Below are 18,217 nucleotides of genomic sequence, written 5' to 3' on the forward strand. Positions count from 1 at the left end.
TTTCTGAGAGCCAGCAGAGAATAAAACATGAAGCTTCTGATTTCATATTTTATTATCAAAGAAGCAGATAATGTACCGCATTAGGTACAATTATTAACCAATCAGATGTAGAGATATCAGCAGAGGCGGGGCCTCTGTGGTCCAATCAGCTGTCAGCATTACGACCCCTTTGTACCTCTGATCATGGCCTCCAAAGTGTCCCACTGATCTGGAGTCACCTGGAGGACGAAGACATGAGCAGTGATGTCATCAGTAACGTGTTGCTAACAGTAACTGTCTTCGTCTTGTCCAGTGATCGCCGTTTCTACGCGACGGCGTCCACAGAAATGCAAACACCGGAGGGAGGGTTAGAGTTTCACGTCCCAAGATTAAAGTGACTTTAAAGAGGCTTGAGACTGAATGAGTGTCGAGTTTAACCTTTAACCTGATCAGTGGAGAAACATTGTTGATGTTACAATATGAAATATCTTACAGTGAATTATTGGCAAAGATCAATGTGATTGATTATCATTGTGTTGTTGTTAGCAGCTGCTGAAAGTAACTGAAAAGTTACTTTTAATGTAACTTAGTTACTTTCCAAATCAAGTAATCAGTAATCAGTTACTTTCTGAGAGTCTGTTCTGGACGTAGTTTCAGTCGTGAGACAGGTGAGCGGCGCCACTCACCTTGCGCAGCTCGTTAAATTCTCCCGCCATCGACACGAATTCGCCGCCATCGAAACGGATCACCTGAGAACGCAGGTCACATCTTTTCATCTTTGGAAATACATCCTTCTCATGTGAATACTGACGACTCCGTATCGAGACGGCCGACGGCCATTTTGGTAGGTAGCCTAAAAAGTTTGCATGGTGTTGCTATGACAACAATTGGGCAGCAGCCATTTTGTTCACGTGTCTTTGTCTCGGTTGCTCAGGAACGTCCCCATTTAGTTCATCTACGCTTTGTGCAGCGTTTGGCTACCAAGATGGACGTTCAGAGAAATCGTGATAAAAAAATCTTCTCTTTGTCTAATCAGAGCAGGTCATGACCTATGACCTCATCATGGAAGCAGTTGAGACAGGTGTCTCACCTGTCCAGTTGTTCTGGTTCTGGACAGGTTCTGTTGTGTGTTCAGAGCGTTGGTGATGAATATATTTTAGCATTTTCTTCACCTACTGAATGTAAAGCCATTATTTTCTTCTAATAAACTAATTTAAGCGCAAACCATTTTTCCTTTAAAAAGACTGACTCTGGTCGGTTCTGGTCAGAAACGGGTCAGAACTCACAGCTCCAGACATCCAGCTGGCGAAGTCGCTGCTCAGGTACGCTGCCAGGTTGGCGAGCTCGGCTGGTTTTCCGAGCCGACCCGTCGGAATCCGATCGATCATCGACATCTCAAAACTTCCAGTTGGGTCCAGACGGCTGAAGGCTCCCTGAACAGAACCAGAACCAGAACGGGTTCTAACCAGGTCCGTCAGTTTAATCCAGCAGAATCTCAGCAATAAAACTCACTAATGACTGCAAGTCATATCACAACAAAGGGCTTGAAAGGTCAAGGTTCAAGGCCTGGGCACCATGGCACCAGCCCAGGGAATGGTACCTTGGTCCTGATTGGTCCAGGCTGGATGACGTTGAACCTGTGTCCATAGCGCCCCCACTCTGCAGCCAGAGACCTGCGGGCGAGAGCCGCACAGTTACCACGGCAACGCCAGGGCCACGGCAACGCATCTGTGTCCGACTGACTTGTACAGCGCCTCGACGCCGGCCTTCGCCGCCGCACTCGGAACCACGAACCCAGAACCGGACTCAGCGTAGACGGTGGTGATGGCGAGGAACGAGGCGCCTGAGACACAAGAAGACGGTTAGAACGGCTCAGCTTCTGGTTCCGGTCCCGGTTCTGGTTCGGACCTTTCTGGGCCCGGATCAGCCTCTTGCCCAGCTCCAGCGTGACGAACGCCGTCCCGTTCAGGACGATGTCGGTGACGCTGCGCCAGCCGTTGGGCGTCAGCCGCTCCGTCGGACAGATGAAATTGCCTGCGGCGTTGTTGATGATCACCTGGCCAATGGGAACACAGGATAGCGTGATGTCATCACCAACGCTCTGAACACACAACAGCGACAGGTTCTGGTTCTGGTTTACATCAGGAAGTCCGCTTAGCGCCACCATCTGGTCCACGCAGCGCGCCACGGCCTGAGGGTCTCTGACGTCGCACTGGAGGGCGTGGACCTGAGGACAGACACGGACCGGGTCAGACGCTGGGTTCTGGACCCGTTCTGGTTCTGAGATGACCCGGTTACCTGGTTCCCGGTCTGGCTGCTGATCTCGCCAGCTGTCTCCTGCAGGACGTCCAGGTTCCTGAACCAGACGAGCAGAAGTTCAGGAACGGTTCCCGATGGGGTCATGTGACCTGTGATGTGACCTCTGACCTGCTGGCGATGACGCAGCGGGCTCCAAGCTGGGACAGAACCAGGTCATGGCCCGGCCCAGACCGGTGCCGCCTCCAGTGATGAAGGCCAGCCGGTCTCTGAAGCTTCCCGCCGGCAGCATGGCGCCTTCGGACGGAGCGAAGAACCCGGACGGACGGGCCGATTCGGACCGGACCGGCGGCCTGGGGAACCGGGCCTGAGACACAAAGTTATGGCCCAGTTGGAACCCAGTTCAGTTAAAGCACCTGAATATGACAATAATTACAATCAATCAATCAATCAATTAATCACGTTCTGCCATCCAGGTGTTCAGGTGGGCGTGGCTGCAGCCTGTTACCATGGTGATGCATGGGGGGCCACTTCCTGCTTTAGCCCCGCCCCTTTTGGTCTTATCTCTGGCCTTCTGCTAAGCCACATGCAGGTGGACTATTACCCACAATTCATTGCTGCACGTGACGTTTTGAGTTAAAAGGCGGATTTATGGCAATGATTTGTTGTTTTTTCGACTTTATGGAAAATTAAAAGAAAATATTATGACAAGGCACATTAGTGATAAAAAGTTTGATTTAATAAACTGAGCAGGAAAAGAAGAAATGAAAATAAACTAAATGAGGAAAGAAAAAATGTCACAAATGAAAGACAAATTTCAAATCTTAAATTAAGATATTAACATATTGGATTAAAGATTGTAAATAATAAATGATTTCACTTTAAAAGTGGAGTTGATTTTTAGAAAGTAGTATTTGAGAATGAAACTTGGGATTAGATAAATCATCATTTAACTCTGTTAGAAGACCAAATTTCATTTTCTAAAACTAAAGATGGAATAGATTTATTGTACAACATCCACTTTTCAAAGCTTTCTAAAAACTTTAATGAAGTTGCAATTTATCATGATTTATAAACAAATGTTTTCTTCTCAGACTTGAGGAGAAAACTGATGAATTTATTGTTACATTTTTGCTTCATAAAGTCACAACATTCAGTTTTTTTAAAGAATATTTTAGTTCCATTTATATATGCTGTGCCTTAATTTGATTTGTTAGCATATTAGCTCCACTTTATATCAAGCTAACTTTCAGCCATAAATTGAAGGTGTTTTTGAGTGACATCATGAATTGATTCCTATTATTAGTCAATTGCCATTAAGACAGTTAAATGTTTGGAGATTTTAATGTGTATTATTTGATAAATCATCATGCAATAAAAAGTTGTCTTGGAAATATTGCACAGAGAAAGCTGCGTTTGTTTTAAAAAATGAAAATAGTTTTCAAATGTAAAGGGTTGAAATTATTTTTGCGTCACTGAACCTGTGAATAAATGCATGGTTAGCAGTCCTCCGGTCAGAAGGGGGCGCTGCGTCCTGTAACGCAGGCTTTGGAGCAAGAGACAGCTTCATGTCTCCCGTGTTTAACGCGGTACGACGATGCCCTGGTTATGAGCAAGGCATCTGGGAGCCCCGTGCCCCCAGATGCCCCCTCTGGCGCCGCCTCGGGCGCCAAGACCGCTGGACTGACGTCACCTTAAGACGCCAGTCAAAGTCAAACTGTGGCCCCTGGTGCTGACAACGTGAACTACAGCTGGCCGGAGTCTTCATGGATGTAGGCGGGATCGGGGTGAAAGGTCAACCCGGACTGAAAACTTTAACGTTCCTTCAGTCCGACACCTGACGCTCCATACGCTGCTCTCTGACGTCACAGATGCTGCTTGGTCTCACCTGCAGAAGGTTCCTTCCTGAGCTCAGCATGACGGCCGCCATGTTGGTTTCAGTTGATGACGTATGAGGGCCCTACCACCAAGACGTCATGAGGGGGCGGGGCAGCGCTTCAATTTTTATTTTCAGGTTTTGTTCAATAAAAATAAGTAAAAATCGCTTTTATTAGTTTTACCTTTAATAGTTGAATGAACACAGAACAAAGCCCATCATTTACTCGGAACCACAACCTGGAGGTTCTGATCTGGTTCCGGTTCCGTTCCCCATTTATGGTTCGGTCTGGATCTGATGATAGTCACGTGGTTCCGAGTCGAACAGGTCCCGGGTTCCAGCAGAACCTCCTGGTCCATTTGGCTCCTGATTTGAGGAGCTTCACAGTGCGGTTCGGTTCCGGTCCGGTCCGACAACGGAACCAACAGCGTCTCAGGTGGACTGACAGATGGAGAACCGAGCGTCTGGACCCGAACTGGTTCTGGTCTTCAGCGGAAAGCGGAAGTCCGGGAAAGATTTCATAACGGACTTGATCCAGGATCGGTAAGGTTCGGTTCCGATTGGAGCCCGGGCTCGGTTTGTTTACATTGGAGTCACGTGGCTGTTTCCCTCATAAATGAAGCATCAGAACCATTGCGCTCCTGGTTCTGAACGACTCTGGACCGGGTCGCTGATGTTTCTGATCAGAACCTTCCAGAACCTTCCAGAACCTCGGAGCAGATCCGTCAGCAGCAGATTCTCCAGCCGGCCCGGTTTTGATCAGAGTTCTGATCCGGGCCAGTTCGTCATGTCCAGCTCTTAGCTGGTTCCGTCTCCATGACAACCAGTGTCTGACTGAAGCAGGTGAAGCTTTTATTTTGAAAGTCGAGGTTCTGATGGGTCAAACAGAACCTCCAGAACCAATGAAGTCCAAAAGCTCAGAGCAACCACAGTACCTGTCCTCTGGTTCTGGGGATATTTGGATCCAGTCATGACAGGAACAGAACCACAACAGAACCACAACAGAACCAGTTTCCTGATTTATCAGGAAACTGGTTCTGGTTCTGGTTCTGGTTCTAGGTTCTTGGTTCTGGTTCTTGATTCTGGTTCTGGTTTTTGGATCTAGGTTCTTGGTTCTGGTTCTAGGTTCTGGTCTTGGTTCTGGTTCTAGGTTCTGGTTCTAGGTTCTGGTTCTTGGTTCTGGTTCTGGTCTTGGTTCTGGTTCTAGGTTCTTGGTTCTGGTTCTTGGTTCTGGTTCTTGGTTCTTGGTTCTGGTTCTTGGTTCTGGTTCTGGTTTTTGGATCTAGGTTCTTGGTTCTGGTTCTAGGTTCTGGTCTTGGTTCTGGTTCTAGGTTTGGTTCTTGGTTCTGGTCTTGGTCCTGGTTTTTGGTTCTAGGTTCTGGTCTTGGTTCTGGTTTTTGGATCTAGGTTCTTGGTTCTGGTTCTTGGTTCTGGTTCTGGTTCTAGGTTCTGGTTCTTGGTTCTGGTTCTGGTCTTGGTTCTGGTTCTTGGTTCTGGTTCTGGTCTTGGTTCTGGTTCTAGGTTCTGGTTCTAGCTTCTGGTTCTGGTTCCTGGTTCTGGTTCTTGGTTCTGGTTCTAGGTTCTGGTTCTTGGTTCTGGTCTTGGTTCTGGTTCTAGGTTCTTGGTTCTGGTTCTTGGTTCTGGTTCTTGGTTCTTGGTTCTGGTTCTTGGTTCTGGTTCTGGTTTTTGGATCTAGGTTCTTGGTTCTGGTTCTAGGTTCTGGTCTTGGTTCTGGTTCTATGTTCTGGTTCTAGGTTCTGGTTCCTGGTTCTGGTTCTTGGTTCTGGTTCTAGGTTCTTGGTTCTGGTTCTTGATTCTGGTTCTGGTTTTTGGATCTAGGTTCTTGGTTCTGGTTCTAGGTTCTGGTTCTTGGTTCTGGTTCTGGTCTTGGTTCTGGTTCTAGGTTCTTGGTTCTGGTTCTTGGTTCTTGGTTCTGGTTCTTGGTTCTGGTTCTGGTTTTTGGATCTAGGTTCTTGGTTCTGGTTCTAGGTTCTGGTCTTGGTTCTGGTTCTAGGTTCTGGTTCTAGGTTCTGGTTCTAGGTTCTGGTTCTTGGTTCTGGTCTTGGTCCTGGTTTTTGGTTCTAGGTTCTGGTCTTGGTTCTGGTTTTTGGATCTAGGTTCTTGGTTCTTGGTTCTGGTTCTTGGTTCTGGTTCTAGGTTCTGGTTCTTGGTTCTGGTTCTGGTCTTGGTTCTGGTTCTTGGTTCTGGTCTTGGTTCTGGTTCTAGGTTCTGGTTCTAGCTTCTGGTTCTGGTTCTGGTTCTGGTTCTTGGTTCTGGTTCTAGGTTCTGGTTCTTGGTTCTGGTCTTGGTTCTGGTTCTAGGTTCTTGGTTCTGGTTCTTGGTTCTGGTTCTTGGTTCTTGGTTCTGGTTCTGGTTTTTGGATCTAGGTTCTTGGTTCTGGTTCTAGTTTTTGGATCTAGGTTCTTGGTTCTGGTTCTTGGTTCTGGTTCTGGTTCTAGGTTCTGGTTCTTGGTTCTGGTTCTGGTCTTGGTTCTGGTTCTTGTTCTGGTTCTGGTCTTGGTTCTGGTTCTATGTTCTGGTTCTAGGTTCTGGTTCCTGGTTCTGGTTCTTGGTTCTGGTTCTAGGTTCTGGTTCTTGGTTCTGGTCTTGGTTCTGGTTCTGGTTCTAGGTTCTTGGTTCTGGTTCTTGGTTCTGGTTCTTGGTTCTGGTTCTGGTTTTTGGATCTAGGTTCTTGGTTCTGGTTCTAGGTTCTGGTCTTGGTTCTGGTTCTAGGTTCTGGTTCTAGGTTCTGGTTCTTGGTTCTGGTTCTTGGTTCTGGTCTTGGTCCTGGTTTTTGGTTCTAGGTTCTGGTCTTGGTTCTGGTTTTTGGATCTAGGTTCTTGGTTCTTGGTTCTGGTTCTTGGTTCTGGTTCTAGGTTCTGGTTCTGGTTCTGGTCTTGGTTCTGGTTCTTGGTTCTGGTTCTTGGTTCTGGTTCTGGTCTTGTTCTGGTTCTAGGTTCTGGTTCTAGCTTCTGGTTCTGGTTCCTGGTTCTGGTTCTTGGTTCTGGTTCTGGTTCTGGTTCTAGGTTCTTGGTTCTGGTTCTTGGTTCTGGTTCTTGGTTCTGGTTCTGGTTTTTGGATCTAGGTTCTTGGTTCTGGTTCTAGGTTCTGGTCTTGGTTCTGGTTTTTGGTTCTAGGTTCTGGTCTTGGTTCTGGTTCTGGTTTTTGGATCTAGGTTCTTGGTTCTTGGTTCTTGGTTCTGGTTCTTGGTTCTGGTTCTTGGTTCTGGTTCTGGTCTTGGTTCTGGTTCTAGGTTCTGGTTCTAGCTTCTGGTTCTGGTTCTTGTTCTGGTTCTAGGTTCTGCTGGTTCTGGTTCTGGTCTTGGTTCTGGTTCTGGTTCTAGGTTCTTGGTTCTGGTTCTTGGTTCTGGTTCTTGGTTCTTGGTTCTGGTTCTTGGTTCTGGTTCTGGTTTTTGGATCTAGGTTCTTGGTTCTGGTTCTAGGTTCTGGTCTTGGTTCTGGTTCTAGGTTCTGGTTCTTGGTTCTGGTTCTACGTTCTGGTTCTTGGTTCTGGTCTTGGTCCTGGTTTTTGGTTCTGGTTCTGGTCTTGGTTCTGGTTCTGGTTTTGGATCTAGGTTCTTGGTTCTTGGTTCTGGTTCTTGGTTCTGGTTCTGGTTCTGGTTCTGGTTCTTGGTTCTGGTTCTGGTCTTGGTTCTGGTCTTGGTTCTGGTTCCTGGTTCTTGTTCTTGGTTCTGGTTCTAGGTTCTGGTCTTGGTTCTGGTTCTAGGTTCTGGTTCTAGGTTCTGGTCTTGGTTCTTGGTTCTGGTTCTTGGTTCTGGTTCTGGTTTTTGGATCTAGGTTCTTGGTTCTGGTTCTAGGTTCTGGTCTTGGTTCTGGTTTTTGGTTCTAGGTTCTGGTCTTGGTTCTGGTTCTGGTTTTTGGATCTAGGTTCTTGGTTCTTGGTTCTTGGTTCTGGTTCTTGGTTCTGGTTCTTGGTTCTGGTTCTGGTCTTGGTTCTGGTTCTAGGTTCTGGTTCTAGCTTCTGGTTCTGGTTCTTGGTTCTGGTTCTAGGTTCTGGTTCTTGGTTCTGGTCTTGGTTCTGGTTCTGGTTCTAGGTTCTTGGTTCTGGTTCTTGGTTCTGGTTCTGGTTCTTGGTTCTGGTTCTTGGTTCTGGTTCTGGTTTTGGATCTAGGTTCTTGGTTCTGGTTCTAGGTTCTGGTCTTGGTTCTGGTTCTAGGTTCTGGTTCTTGGTTCTGGTTCTACGTTCTGGTTCTGGTGGTCTTGGTCCTGGTTTTGGTTCTAGGTTCTGGTCTTGGTTCTGGTTCTGGTTTTTGGATCTAGGTTCTTGGTTCTTGGTTCTGGTTCTTGGTTCTGGTTCTGGTTCTAGGTTCTGGTTCTTGGTTCTGGTTCTGGTCTTGGTTCTGGTCTTGGTTCTGGTTCCTGGTTCGTTCTTGGTTCTGGTTCTAGGTTCTGGTCTTGGTTCTGGTTCTAGGTTCTGGTTCTAGGTTCTGGTCTTGGTTCTGGTTCTTGGTTCTGGTCTTGGTTCTTGTCTTGGTTCTGGTTCTGGTCTTGGTTCTAGGTTCTGGTTCTAGCTTCTGGTTCTGGTTCCTGGTTCTTGGTTCTGGTTCTAGGTTCTGGTTCTTGGTTCTGGTCTTGGTTCTGGTTCTGGTTCTAGGTTCTTGGTTCTGGTTCTTGGTTCTGGTTCTTGGTTCTTGGTTCTGGTTCTTGGTTCTGGTTCTGGTTTTTGGATCTAGGTTCTTGGTTCTGGTTCTAGGTTCTGGTCTTGGTTCTGGTTCTAGGTTCTGGTTCTAGGTTCTGGTTCTTGGTTCTGGTTCTAAGTTCTGGTTCTTGGTTCTGGTCTTGGTCCTGGTTTTTGGTTCTAGGTTCTGGTCTTGGTTCTGGTTCTGGCTTTTGGATCTAGGTTCTTGGTTCTTGGTTCTGGTTCTTGGTTCTGGTTCTTGGTTCTGGTTCTAGGTTCTGGTTCTTGGTCCTGGTTCTGGTCTTGGTTCTGGTTCCTGGTTCTTGTTCTTGGTTCTGGTTCTAGGTTCTGGTCTTGGTTCTGGTTCTAGGTTCTGGTTCTTGGTTCTGGTCTTGGTTCTTGTCTTGGTTCTGGTTCTAGGTTCTGGTCTTGGTTCTGGTTCTAGGTTCTGGTTCTAGCTTCTGGTTCTGGTTCCTGGTTCTGTTTCTTGGTTCTGGTTCTAGGTTCTGGTTCTTGGTTCTGGTCTTGGTTCTGGTTCTGGTTCTAGGTTCTTGGTTCTGGTTCTTGGTTCTGGTTCTTGGTTCTTGGTTCTGGTTCTTGGTTCTGGTTCTGGTTTTTGGATCTAGGTTCTTGGTTCTGGTTCTGGTCTTGGTTCTGGTTCTAGGTTCTGGTTCTAGGTTCTGGTTCTTGGTTCTGGTTCTACGTTCTGGTTCTTGGTTCTGGTCTTGGTCCTGGTTTTTGGTTCTAAGTTCTGGTCTTGGTTCTGGTTCTGGTTTTTGGATCTAGGTTCTTGGTTCTTGGTTCTGGTTCTTGGTTCTGGTTCTAGGTTCTGGTTCTTGGTTCTGGTTCTGGTCTTGGTTCTGGTCTTGGTTCTGGTTCCTGGTTCTTGTTCTTGGTTCTGGTTCTAGGTTCTGGTCTTGGTTCTGGTTCTAGGTTCTGGTTCTAGGTTCTGGTCTTGGTTCTGGTTCTTGGTTCTGGTCTTGGTTCTGGTCTTGGTTCTGGTTCTAGGTTCTGGTCTTGGTTCTGGTTCCTGGTTCTTGTTCCTGGTTCTTGGTTCTGGTTCCTGGTTCTGGTTCCTGGTTCTTGTTCCTAGTTCTTGGTTCTGGTCTTGGTTCTGGTTCCTGGTTCTTGGTTCTGGTTCCTGGTTCTGGTCTTGGTTCTTGTTCCTGGTTCTTGGTTCTTGTTCTTGGTTCTGGTTCCTGGTTCTTGTTCCTGGTTCTTGGTTCTGGTTCCTGGTTCTTGGTTCTGGTCTTGGTTCTGGTTCCTGGTTCTTGGTTCTGGTCTTGGTTAAGGTTCCTGGATCTTGGTTCTGGTCTTGGTTCTGGTTCCTGGTTCTGGTCTTGTTCCTGGTTCTTGGTTCTTGTCTTGGTTCTAGGTTCTGGTTCTTGGTTCTTGTCTTGGTTCTGGTTCTAGGTTCTGGTCTTGGTTCTGGTCTTGGTTCTGGTTCCTGGTTCTTGTTCCTGGTTCTTGGTTCTGGTCTTGGTTCTGGTTCTAGGTTCTTGGTTCTGGTCTTGGTTCTGGTTCCTGGTTCTTGGTTCTGGTCTTGGTTCTGGTTCCTGGTTCTGGTCTTGGTTCTGGTTCTAGGTTCTGGTCTTGGTTCTGGTTCTGGTTCTTGGTTCTGGTCTTGGTTCTGGTTCCTGGTTCTTGTTCCTGGTTCCTGGTTCTAGGTTCTGGTTCCTGGTTCTTGTTCTTGGTTCTGGTTCTAGGTTCTGGTCTTGGTTCTGGTTCTAGGTTCTGGTTCTAGGTTCTGGTCTTGGTTCTGGTTCTTGGTTCTGGTCTTGGTTCTTGTCTTGGTTGGTTCTAGGTTCTAGGTTCTGGTCTTGGTTCTGGTTCCTGGTTCTTGTTCCTGGTTCTTGGTTCTGGTTCCTGGTTCTGGTCTTGGTTCTGGTTCCTGGTTCTTGGTTCTGGTTCTTGGTTCTGGTCTTGGTTCTGGTTCCTGGTTCTTGTTCCTGGTTCTTGGTTCTGGTTCCTGGTTCTAGGTTCTGGTCTTGGTTCTGGTTCCTGGTTCTTGGTTCTGGTTCTAGGTTCTGGTCTTGGTTTGGTTCTTGGTTCTTGTCTTGGTTCTTGTCTTGGTTCTGGTTCTAGGTTCTAGGTTCTGGTCTTGGTACTGGTTCCTGGTTCTTGGTTCTGGTTCCTGGTTCTTGTTCCTGGTTCTTGGTTCTGGTTCCTGGTTCTTGGTTCTGGTCTTGGTTCTGGTTCCTGGTTCTGGTTCCTGGTTCTTGGTTCTGGTCCTGGTTCTGGTTCCTGGTTCTTGGTTCTGGTCTTGGTTCTGGTTCTAGGTTCTGGTCTTGGTTCTGGTTCTAGGTTCTGGTCTTTGTTCTGGTCTTGGTTCTGGTTCCTGGTTCTTGTTCCTGGTTCTTGGTTCTGGTTCCTGGTTCTTGGTTCTGGTCTTGGTTCTGGTTCTAGGTTCTTGGTTCTGGTCTTGGTTCTGGTTCCTGGTTCTTGGTTCTGGTCTTGGTTCTGGTTCCTGGTTCTGGTCTTGGTTCTGGTTCTAGGTTCTGGTCTTGGTTCTGGTTCCTGGTTCTTGTTCCTGGTTCTAGGTTCTGGTTCCTGGTTCTTGTTCTTGGTTCTGGTTCTAGGTTCTGGTCTTGGTTCTGGTTCTAGGTTCTGGTTCTAGGTTCTGGTCTTGGTTCTGGTTCTTGGTTCTGGTCTTGGTTCTTGTCTTGGTTCTGGTTCTAGGTTCTAGGTTCTGGTCTTGGTTCTGGTTCCTGGTTCTTGTTCCTGGTTCTTGGTTCTGGTTCCTGGTTCTGGTCTTGGTTCTGGTTCCTGGTTCTTGGTTCTGGTTCTTGGTTCTGGTCTTGGTTCTGGTTCCTGGTTCTTGTTCCTGGTTCTTGGTTCTGGTTCCTGGTTCTAGGTTCTGGTCTTGGTTCTGGTTCCTGGTTCTTGGTTCTGGTTCTAGGTTCTGGTCTTGGTTCTGGTTCTTGGTTCTGGTCTTGGTTCTTGTCTTGGTTCTGGTTCTAGGTTCTAGGTTCTGGTCTTGGTACTGGTTCCTGGTTCTTGGTTCTGGTTCCTGGTTCTTGTTCCTGGTTCCTGGTTCTGGTCTTGGTTCTGGTTCCTGGTTCTGGTTCCTGGTTCTTGGTTCTGGTCCTGGTTCTGGTTCCTGGTTCTTGGTTCTGGTCTTGGTTCTGGTTCTAGGTTCTGGTCTTGGTTCTGGTTCTAGGTTCTGGTCTTTGTTCTGGTCTTGGTTCTGGTTCCTGGTTCTTGTTCCTGGTTCTTGGTTCTGGTTCCTGGTTCTTGGTTCTGGTCTTGGTTCTGGTTCCTGGTTCTTGGTTCTGGTTCCTGGTTCTTGTTCCTGGTTCTTGGATCTGGTCTTGGTTCTGGTTTTAGGTTCTGGTCTTGGTTCTGGTTCTAGGTTCTGGTCTTTGTTCTGGTCTTGGTTCTGGTTCTAGGTTATTGTCTTGGTTCTGGTTCCTGGTTCTTGTTCCTGGTTCTTGGTTCTGGTTCCTGGTTCTGGTCTTGGTTCTGGTTCCTGGTTCTTGGTTCTGGTTCTTGGTTCTGGTCTTGGTTCTGGTTCCTGGTTCTTGTTCCTGGTTCTTGGTTCTGGTTCCTGGTTCTAGGTTCTGGTCTTGGTTCTGGTTCCTGGTTCTTGGTTCTGGTTCTAGGTTCTGGTCTTGGTTCTGGTTCTTGGTTCTGGTCTTGGTTCTTGTCTTGGTTCTGGTTCTAGGTTCTAGGTTCTGGTCTTGGTACTGGTTCCTGGTTCTTGGTTCTGGTTCCTGGTTCTTGTTCCTGGTTCTTGGTTCTGGTTCCTGGTTCTTGGTTCTGGTCTTGGTTCTGGTTCCTGGTTCTGGTTCCTGGTTCTTGGTTCTGGTCTGGTTCTGGTTCTGGTTCTTGGTTCTGGTCTTGGTTCTGGTTCTAGGTTCTGGTCTTGGTTCTGGTTCTAGGTTCTGGTCTTTGTTCTGGTCTTGGTTCTGGTTCCTGGTTCTTGTTCCTGGTTCTTGGTTCTGGTTCCTGGTTCTTGGTTCTGGTCTTGGTTCTGGTTCTAGGTTCTTGGTTCTGGTCTTGGTTCTGGTTCCTGGTTCTTGGTTCTGGTCTTGGTTCTGGTTCCTGGTTCTGGTCTTGGTTCTGGTTCTAGGTTCTGGTCTTGGTTCTGGTTCCTGGTTCTTGGTTCTGGTCTTGGTTCTGGTTCCTGGTTCTTGTTCCTGGTTCTAGGTTCTGGTTCCTGGTTCTTGTTCTTGGTTCTGGTTCTAGGTTCTGGTCTTGGTTCTGGTTCTAGGTTCTGGTTCTAGGTTCTGGTCTTGGTTCTGGTTCTTGGTTCTGGTCTTGGTTCTTGTCTTGGTTCTGGTTCTAGGTTCTAGGTTCTGGTCTTGGTTCTGGTTCCTGGTTCTTGTTCCTGGTTCTTGGTTCTGGTTCCTGGTTCTGGTCTTGGTTCTGGTTCCTGGTTCTTGGTTCTGGTTCTGGTTCTGGTCTTGGTTCTGGTTCCTGGTTCTTGTTCCTGGTTCTTGGTTCTGGTTCCTGGTTCTAGGTTGGTCTTGGTTCTGGTTCCTGGTTCTTGGTCTGGTTCTAGGTTCTGGTCTTGGTTCTGGTTCTTGGTTCTGGTCTTGGTTCTTGTCTTGGTTCTGGTTCTAGGTTCTAGGTTCTGGTCTTGGTACTGGTTCTGGTTCTTGGTTCTGGTTCTGGTTCTTGTTCCTGGTTCCTGGTTCTTGGTTCTGGTCTTGGTTCTGGTTCTGGTTCTGGTTCCTGGTTCTTGGTTCTGGTCCTGGTTCTGGTTCCTGGTTCTTGGTTCTGGTCTTGGTTCTGGTTCTAGGTTCTGGTCTTGGTTCTGGTTCTAGGTTCTGGTCTTTGTTCTGGTCTTGGTTCTGGTTCCTGGTTCTTGTTCCTGGTTCTTGGTTCTGGTTCCTGGTTCTTGGTTCTGGTCTTGGTTCTGGTTCCTGGTTCTTGGTTCTGGTTCCTGGTTCTTGTTCCTGGTTCTTGGATCTGGTCTTGGTTCTGGTTTTAGGTTCTGGTCTTGGTTCTGGTTCTAGGTTCTGGTCTTTGTTCTGGTCTTGGTTCTGGTTCTAGGTTATTGTCTTGGTTCTGGTTCCTGGTTCTTGTTCCTTGTTCTTGGTTCTTGTCTTGGTTCTGGTTCCTGGTTCTTGGTTCTGGTTCCTGGTTCTTGGTTCTTGTTCCTGGTTCTTGTTCCTGGTTCTTGGTTCTGGTTCCTGGTTCTTGGCTCTGGTTCCTGGTTCTGGTCTTGGTTCTGGTTCCTGGTTCTTGGTTCTGGTCTTGGTTTGGTTCTAGGTTCTGGTCTTGGTTCTGGTTCTAGGTTCTGGTCTTTGTTCTGGTCTTGGTTCTGGTTCCTGGTTCTTGTTCCTGGTTCTTGGTTCTGGTTCCTGGTTCTTGGTTCTGGTCTTGGTTCTGGTTCTAGGTTCTTGGTTCTGGTCTGGTCTGGTTCCTGGTTCTTGGTTCTGGTCTTGGTTCTGGTTCCTGGTTCTGGTCTTGGTTCTGGTTCTAGGTTCTGGTCTTGGTTCTGGTTCCTGGTTCTTGGTTCTGGTCTTGGTTCTGGTTCTGGTTCTTGTTCCTGGTTCCTGGTTCTGTTCTGGTTCCTGGTTCTTGTTCTGGTTCTGGTTCTAGGTTCTGGTCTTGGTTCTGGTTCTAGGTTCTGGTTCTAGGTTCTGGTCTTGGTTCTTCTTGGTTCTGGTCTTGGTCTTGTTCTGGTTCTGGTTCTAGGTTCTGGTCTTGGTTCTGGTTCCTGGTTCTTGTTCCTGGTTCTTGGTTCTGGTTCCTGGTTCTGGTCTTGGTTCTGGTTCCTGGTTCTTGGTTCTGGTTCTTGGTTCTGGTCTTGGTTCTGGTTCCTGGTTCTTGTTCCTGGTTCTTGGTTCTGGTTCCTGGTTCTAGGTTCTGGTCTTGGTTCTGGTTCTGGTTCTTGGTTCTGGTTCTAGGTTCTGGTCTTGGTTCTGGTTCTTGGTTCTGGTCTTGGTTCTTGTCTTGGTTCTGGTTCTAGGTTCTGGTCTTGGTACTGGTTCCTGGTTCTTGGTTCTGGTTCCTGGTTCTTGTTCCTGGTTCCTGGTTCTTGGTTCTGGTCTTGGTTCTGGTTCCTGGTTCTGGTTCCTGGTTCTTGGTTCTGGTCCTGGTTCTGGTTCCTGGTTCTTGGTTCTGGTCTTGGTTCTGGTTCTAGGTTCTGGTCTTGGTTCTGGTTCTAGGTTCTGGTCTTTGTTCTGGTCTTGGTTCTGGTTCTGGTTCTTGTTCTGGTTCTTGGTTCTGGTTCCTGGTTCTTGGTTCTGGTCTTGGTTCTGGTTCCTGGTTCTTGGTTCTGGTTCCTGGTTCTTGTTCCTGGTTCTTGGATCTGGTCTTGGTTCTGGTTTAGGTTCTGGTCTTGGTTCTGGTTCTAGGTTATTGTCTTGGTTCTGGTTCCTGGTTCTTGTTCCTGGTTCTTGGTTCTTGTCTGGTTCTGGTTCCTGGTTCTGGTTCTGGTTCTGGTTCTTGGTTCTTGTTCCTGGTTCTTGTTCCTGGTTCTTGGTTCTGGTTCCTGGTTCTTGGCTCTGGTTCCTGGTTCTGGTCTTGGTTCTGGTTCCTGGTTCTTGGTTCTGTCTTGGTTCTGGTTCTAGGTTGTCTTGGTTCTGGTTCTAGGTTCTGGTCTTTGTTCTGGTCTTGGTTCTGGTTCTGGTTCTTGTTCTGGTTCTTGGTTCTGGTTCCTGGTTCTGGTTCTGGTTCTTGGTTCTGGTTCTTGGGTCTGGTTCTTCTGGTTCTTGGTTCTGGTCTTGGTTCTGGTTCCTGGTTTGGTTCTGGTCTTGGTTCTGGTTCCTGGTTCTGGTCTTGGTTCTGGTTCTAGGTTCTGGTCTTGGTTCTGGTTCCTGGTTCTGGTTCTGGTCTTGGTTCTGGTTCCTGGTTCTTGTTCCTGGTTCTGGTTCTAGGTTCTGGTTCCTGGTTCTTGTTCTTGGTTCTGGTTCTAGGTTCTGGTCTTGGTTCTGGTTCTAGGTTCTGGTTCTAGGTTCTGGTCTTGGTTCTGGTTCTTGGTTCTGGTCTTGGTTCTTGTCTTGGTTCTGGTTCTAGGTTCTGGTCTTGGTTCTGGTTCCTGGTTCTTGTTCCTGGTTGGTTTGGTTCTGGTTCTGGTCTGGTTCTGGTTCTTCTGGTTCCTGGTTCTTGGTTCTGGTTTTGGTTCTGGTCTTGGTTCTGGTTCCTGGTCTTGTTCCTGGTTCTTGGTTCTGGTTCCTGGTTCTAGGTTCTGGTCTTGGTTCTGGTTCCTGGTTCTTGGTTCTGGTTCTAGGTTCTGGTCTTGGTTCTGGTTCTTGGTTCTGGTCTTGGTTCTTGTCTTGGTTCTGGTTCTAGGTTCTAGGTTCTGGTCTTGGTACTGGTTCCTGGTTCTTGGTTCTGGTTCCTGGTCTTGTTCCTGGTTCTTGGTTCTGGTCTTGGTTCTGGTTCCTGGTTCTGGTTCCTGGTTCTTGGTTCTGGTCCTGGTTCTGGTTCCTGGTTCTTGGTTCTGGTTCTTGGTTCTGGTTCTAGGTTCTGGTCTTGGTTCTGGTTCTAGGTTCTGGTCTTTGTTCTGGTCTTGGTTCTGGTTCCTGGTTCTTGTTCCTGGTTCTTGGTTCTGGTTCCTGGTTCCTGGTCTTGGTTCTGGTCTTGGTTCTGGTTCCTGGTTCTTGGTTCTGGTTCCTGGTTCTTGTTCTGGTTCTTGGATCTGGTCTTGGTTCTGGTTTTAGGTTCTGGTCTTGGTTCTGGTTCTAGGTTCTGGTCTTTGTTCTGGTCTGGTTCTGGTTCTAGGTTATTGTCTTGGTTCTGGTTCCTGGTTCTTGTTCCTTGTTCTTGGTTCTTGTCTTGGTTCTGGTTCCTGGTTGGTTCTGGTTCTGGTTCTTGGTTCTTGTTCCTGGTTCTTGGTTCTGGTTCTGGTTCCTGGTTCTTGGCTCTGGTTCCTGGTTCTGGTCTTGGTTCTGGTTCCTGGTTCTTGGTTCTGGTCTTGGTTCTGGTTCTAGGTTCTGGTCTTGGTTCTGGTTCTAGGTTCTGGTCTTGGTTCTGGTTCCTGGTTCTGGTCCTGGTTCTTGTTCCTGGTTCTTGGTTCTGGTTCCTGGTTCTTGGTTCTGGTCTTGGTTCTGGTTCTAGGTTCTTGTTTCTGGTTCTGGTTCTTGGTTCTGGTCTTGGTTCTGGTTCTTGATGGTTATTCCTGTTTGTCTCTCTCAGGAGGCGGGACCTGTCGAGTGCTGGACCAATCAGCTTGCTCCGTCTAACGTTTTCTTCTTCTTCTGCAGTCTCGGCCCGGAGGTTTGCGCCGTGCTGCGTCTGTCCGGCCCGCTAAAGCAGCAGTTTGCTCAGGTGAGACCGCGCTGAGCGCTGCACCTCGTCACCATGGTAACTCCCACCTGACCTGTGCCGGGCCCTCAGGAGCGCGGCCTGGACCTGGACCTGCTGCTGGGTTCAGGACCGTACAAGGAGCGGTACCGGGCTGATATGATCCGCTGGGGGGAGGACCGCCGGAACCAGGACCCGGGCTTCTTCTGTCGTCTGGCAACCAGAGGAGCCCAGCAACCTGTGTGGGTGAGGGCTGTGATTGGTCAGGACAGCTCTCTGCCCTCTGATTGGTCAGGACAGCTCTCTGCCCTCTGATTGGTCAGGACAGCTCTCTGCCCTCTGATTGGTCAGGACAGCTCTCTGCCCTCTGATTGGTCAGGACAGCTCTCTGCCCTCTGATTGGTCAGGTGGTGAGCGATGCCAGGCGGGAGTCGGACCTGCAGTGGTTCCGCTCCGAGTTTCCCCGTCAGACCCGCAGCGTCAGAGTCCAGTGCTCGGATGAGACCCGGAGGCAGAGAGGCTGGAGCTTCACGCCAGGTACGCTGACCCACCTCTCTCTCTGTGTGTGTGTGCCGCGCTGCCGTCTACCTGCTCAGGTGTTCGGCCGTCCCTCAGGTGTGGACGATGCAGAGTCGGAGTGCGGGCTGGACCGCGGCATGGAGTTCGATTGGATCATCAGGAACGAGGCCGACGCCCCCGCCCTGGACCAGCAGCTGCAGCCCATCCTGAGGACGGCGCGGGAAGTGGCGGCGCTCCGACATCATCAATAAAGTTATTATTGATTAGCTTCAATTGTAATAATAGTTATTTAGAAAGAAATGATTTAACCTGATGACATCACAGATCGCTACTGAGCATGTGCAGAATGGGTAGGGTAACCCTAACCCTTTACCTGCGGGCAGTGCGACCTGCTGAAGCACCCGGCATCAGAGCTGCATTCTGATTGGCTGAGAGGGATCAGCAGGTGTTTCAGGAAGCTGAACGAAAAACTCGTGTGCCACCGGGGGGCGCTGGAGGCTAAGTCTGTGGAGGAGAGCCTTGTAGGGTTCAGCAGGAAGAACTGAAGGTTCTGATTGGATCAGAACCGGACTGTCTGCTTCATACCATCAGCAGGAACGACGAAGAATGAAAATATTTTAATTTGAATAAATGAAGTCATGATTTTTCTGGATCCTTTTAGAAATAAACCGTTTAAAATTTAAATATTTCTTCTTGGAGTTTTCATTCTGGCCAGTGGGGGGCGCTGCTGAACGATCGGAACTCAGCAGC

The 18,217-nt window shown here is 48.3% G+C and overlaps 2 protein-coding genes across 2 annotated transcripts; one reads left to right on the plus strand and one right to left on the minus strand.

Moving 5' to 3' along the window:
- Positions 1 to 34: 34 nt before the first annotated feature.
- LOC129355851 (2,4-dienoyl-CoA reductase [(3E)-enoyl-CoA-producing], mitochondrial-like) lies at positions 35 to 4,212 on the minus strand. Its single transcript, XM_055025465.1, is given in 11 exon segments — positions 35 to 218; positions 666 to 728; positions 1,266 to 1,412; positions 1,580 to 1,652; positions 1,723 to 1,822; positions 1,888 to 2,035; positions 2,120 to 2,206; positions 2,278 to 2,335; positions 2,407 to 2,449; positions 2,452 to 2,602; positions 4,124 to 4,212. Coding segments are annotated over 11 exon segments (972 nt in total). The 5' UTR covers positions 4,166 to 4,212; the 3' UTR covers positions 35 to 158.
- Positions 4,213 to 4,411: 199 nt separating this feature from the next.
- LOC129355855 (phosphomevalonate kinase-like) lies at positions 4,412 to 18,151 on the plus strand. The gene is made up of 5 exons (XM_055025470.1): positions 4,412 to 4,654; positions 16,909 to 16,972; positions 17,042 to 17,194; positions 17,356 to 17,485; positions 17,564 to 18,151. Exons 1-5 carry the CDS (start codon positions 4,560 to 4,562, stop codon positions 17,716 to 17,718), a joined length of 597 nt encoding a protein of 198 aa, XP_054881445.1. The 5' UTR covers positions 4,412 to 4,559; the 3' UTR covers positions 17,719 to 18,151.
- The last annotated feature ends 66 nt before the right edge of the window (positions 18,152 to 18,217 follow it).

This window comes from Poeciliopsis prolifica, unplaced genomic scaffold (assembly GCF_027474105.1).
Source record: "Poeciliopsis prolifica strain line A6 unplaced genomic scaffold, Auburn_PproV2 SCAFFOLD148, whole genome shotgun sequence".
In the NCBI taxonomy this organism is placed as follows: Eukaryota; Metazoa; Chordata; class Actinopteri; order Cyprinodontiformes; family Poeciliidae; genus Poeciliopsis; species Poeciliopsis prolifica.

What these genes read in the sequence shown, in the direction of transcription:
- LOC129355855 (XM_055025470.1), top strand. Translation starts at nt 4,560, where the DNA reads ATGGAGAACCGAGCGTCTGGACCCGAACTGGTTCTGGTCTTCAGCGGA. An exon ending in ACGGACTTGATCCAGGATCG is followed by an intron (nt 4,655 to 16,908) that starts GTAAGGTTCGGT and finishes CTTCTTCTGCAG; the next exon opens with TCTCGGCCCGGAGGTTTGCG. An exon ending in GAGCCCAGCAACCTGTGTGG is followed by an intron (nt 17,195 to 17,355) that starts GTGAGGGCTGTG and finishes CTGATTGGTCAG; the next exon opens with GTGGTGAGCGATGCCAGGCG.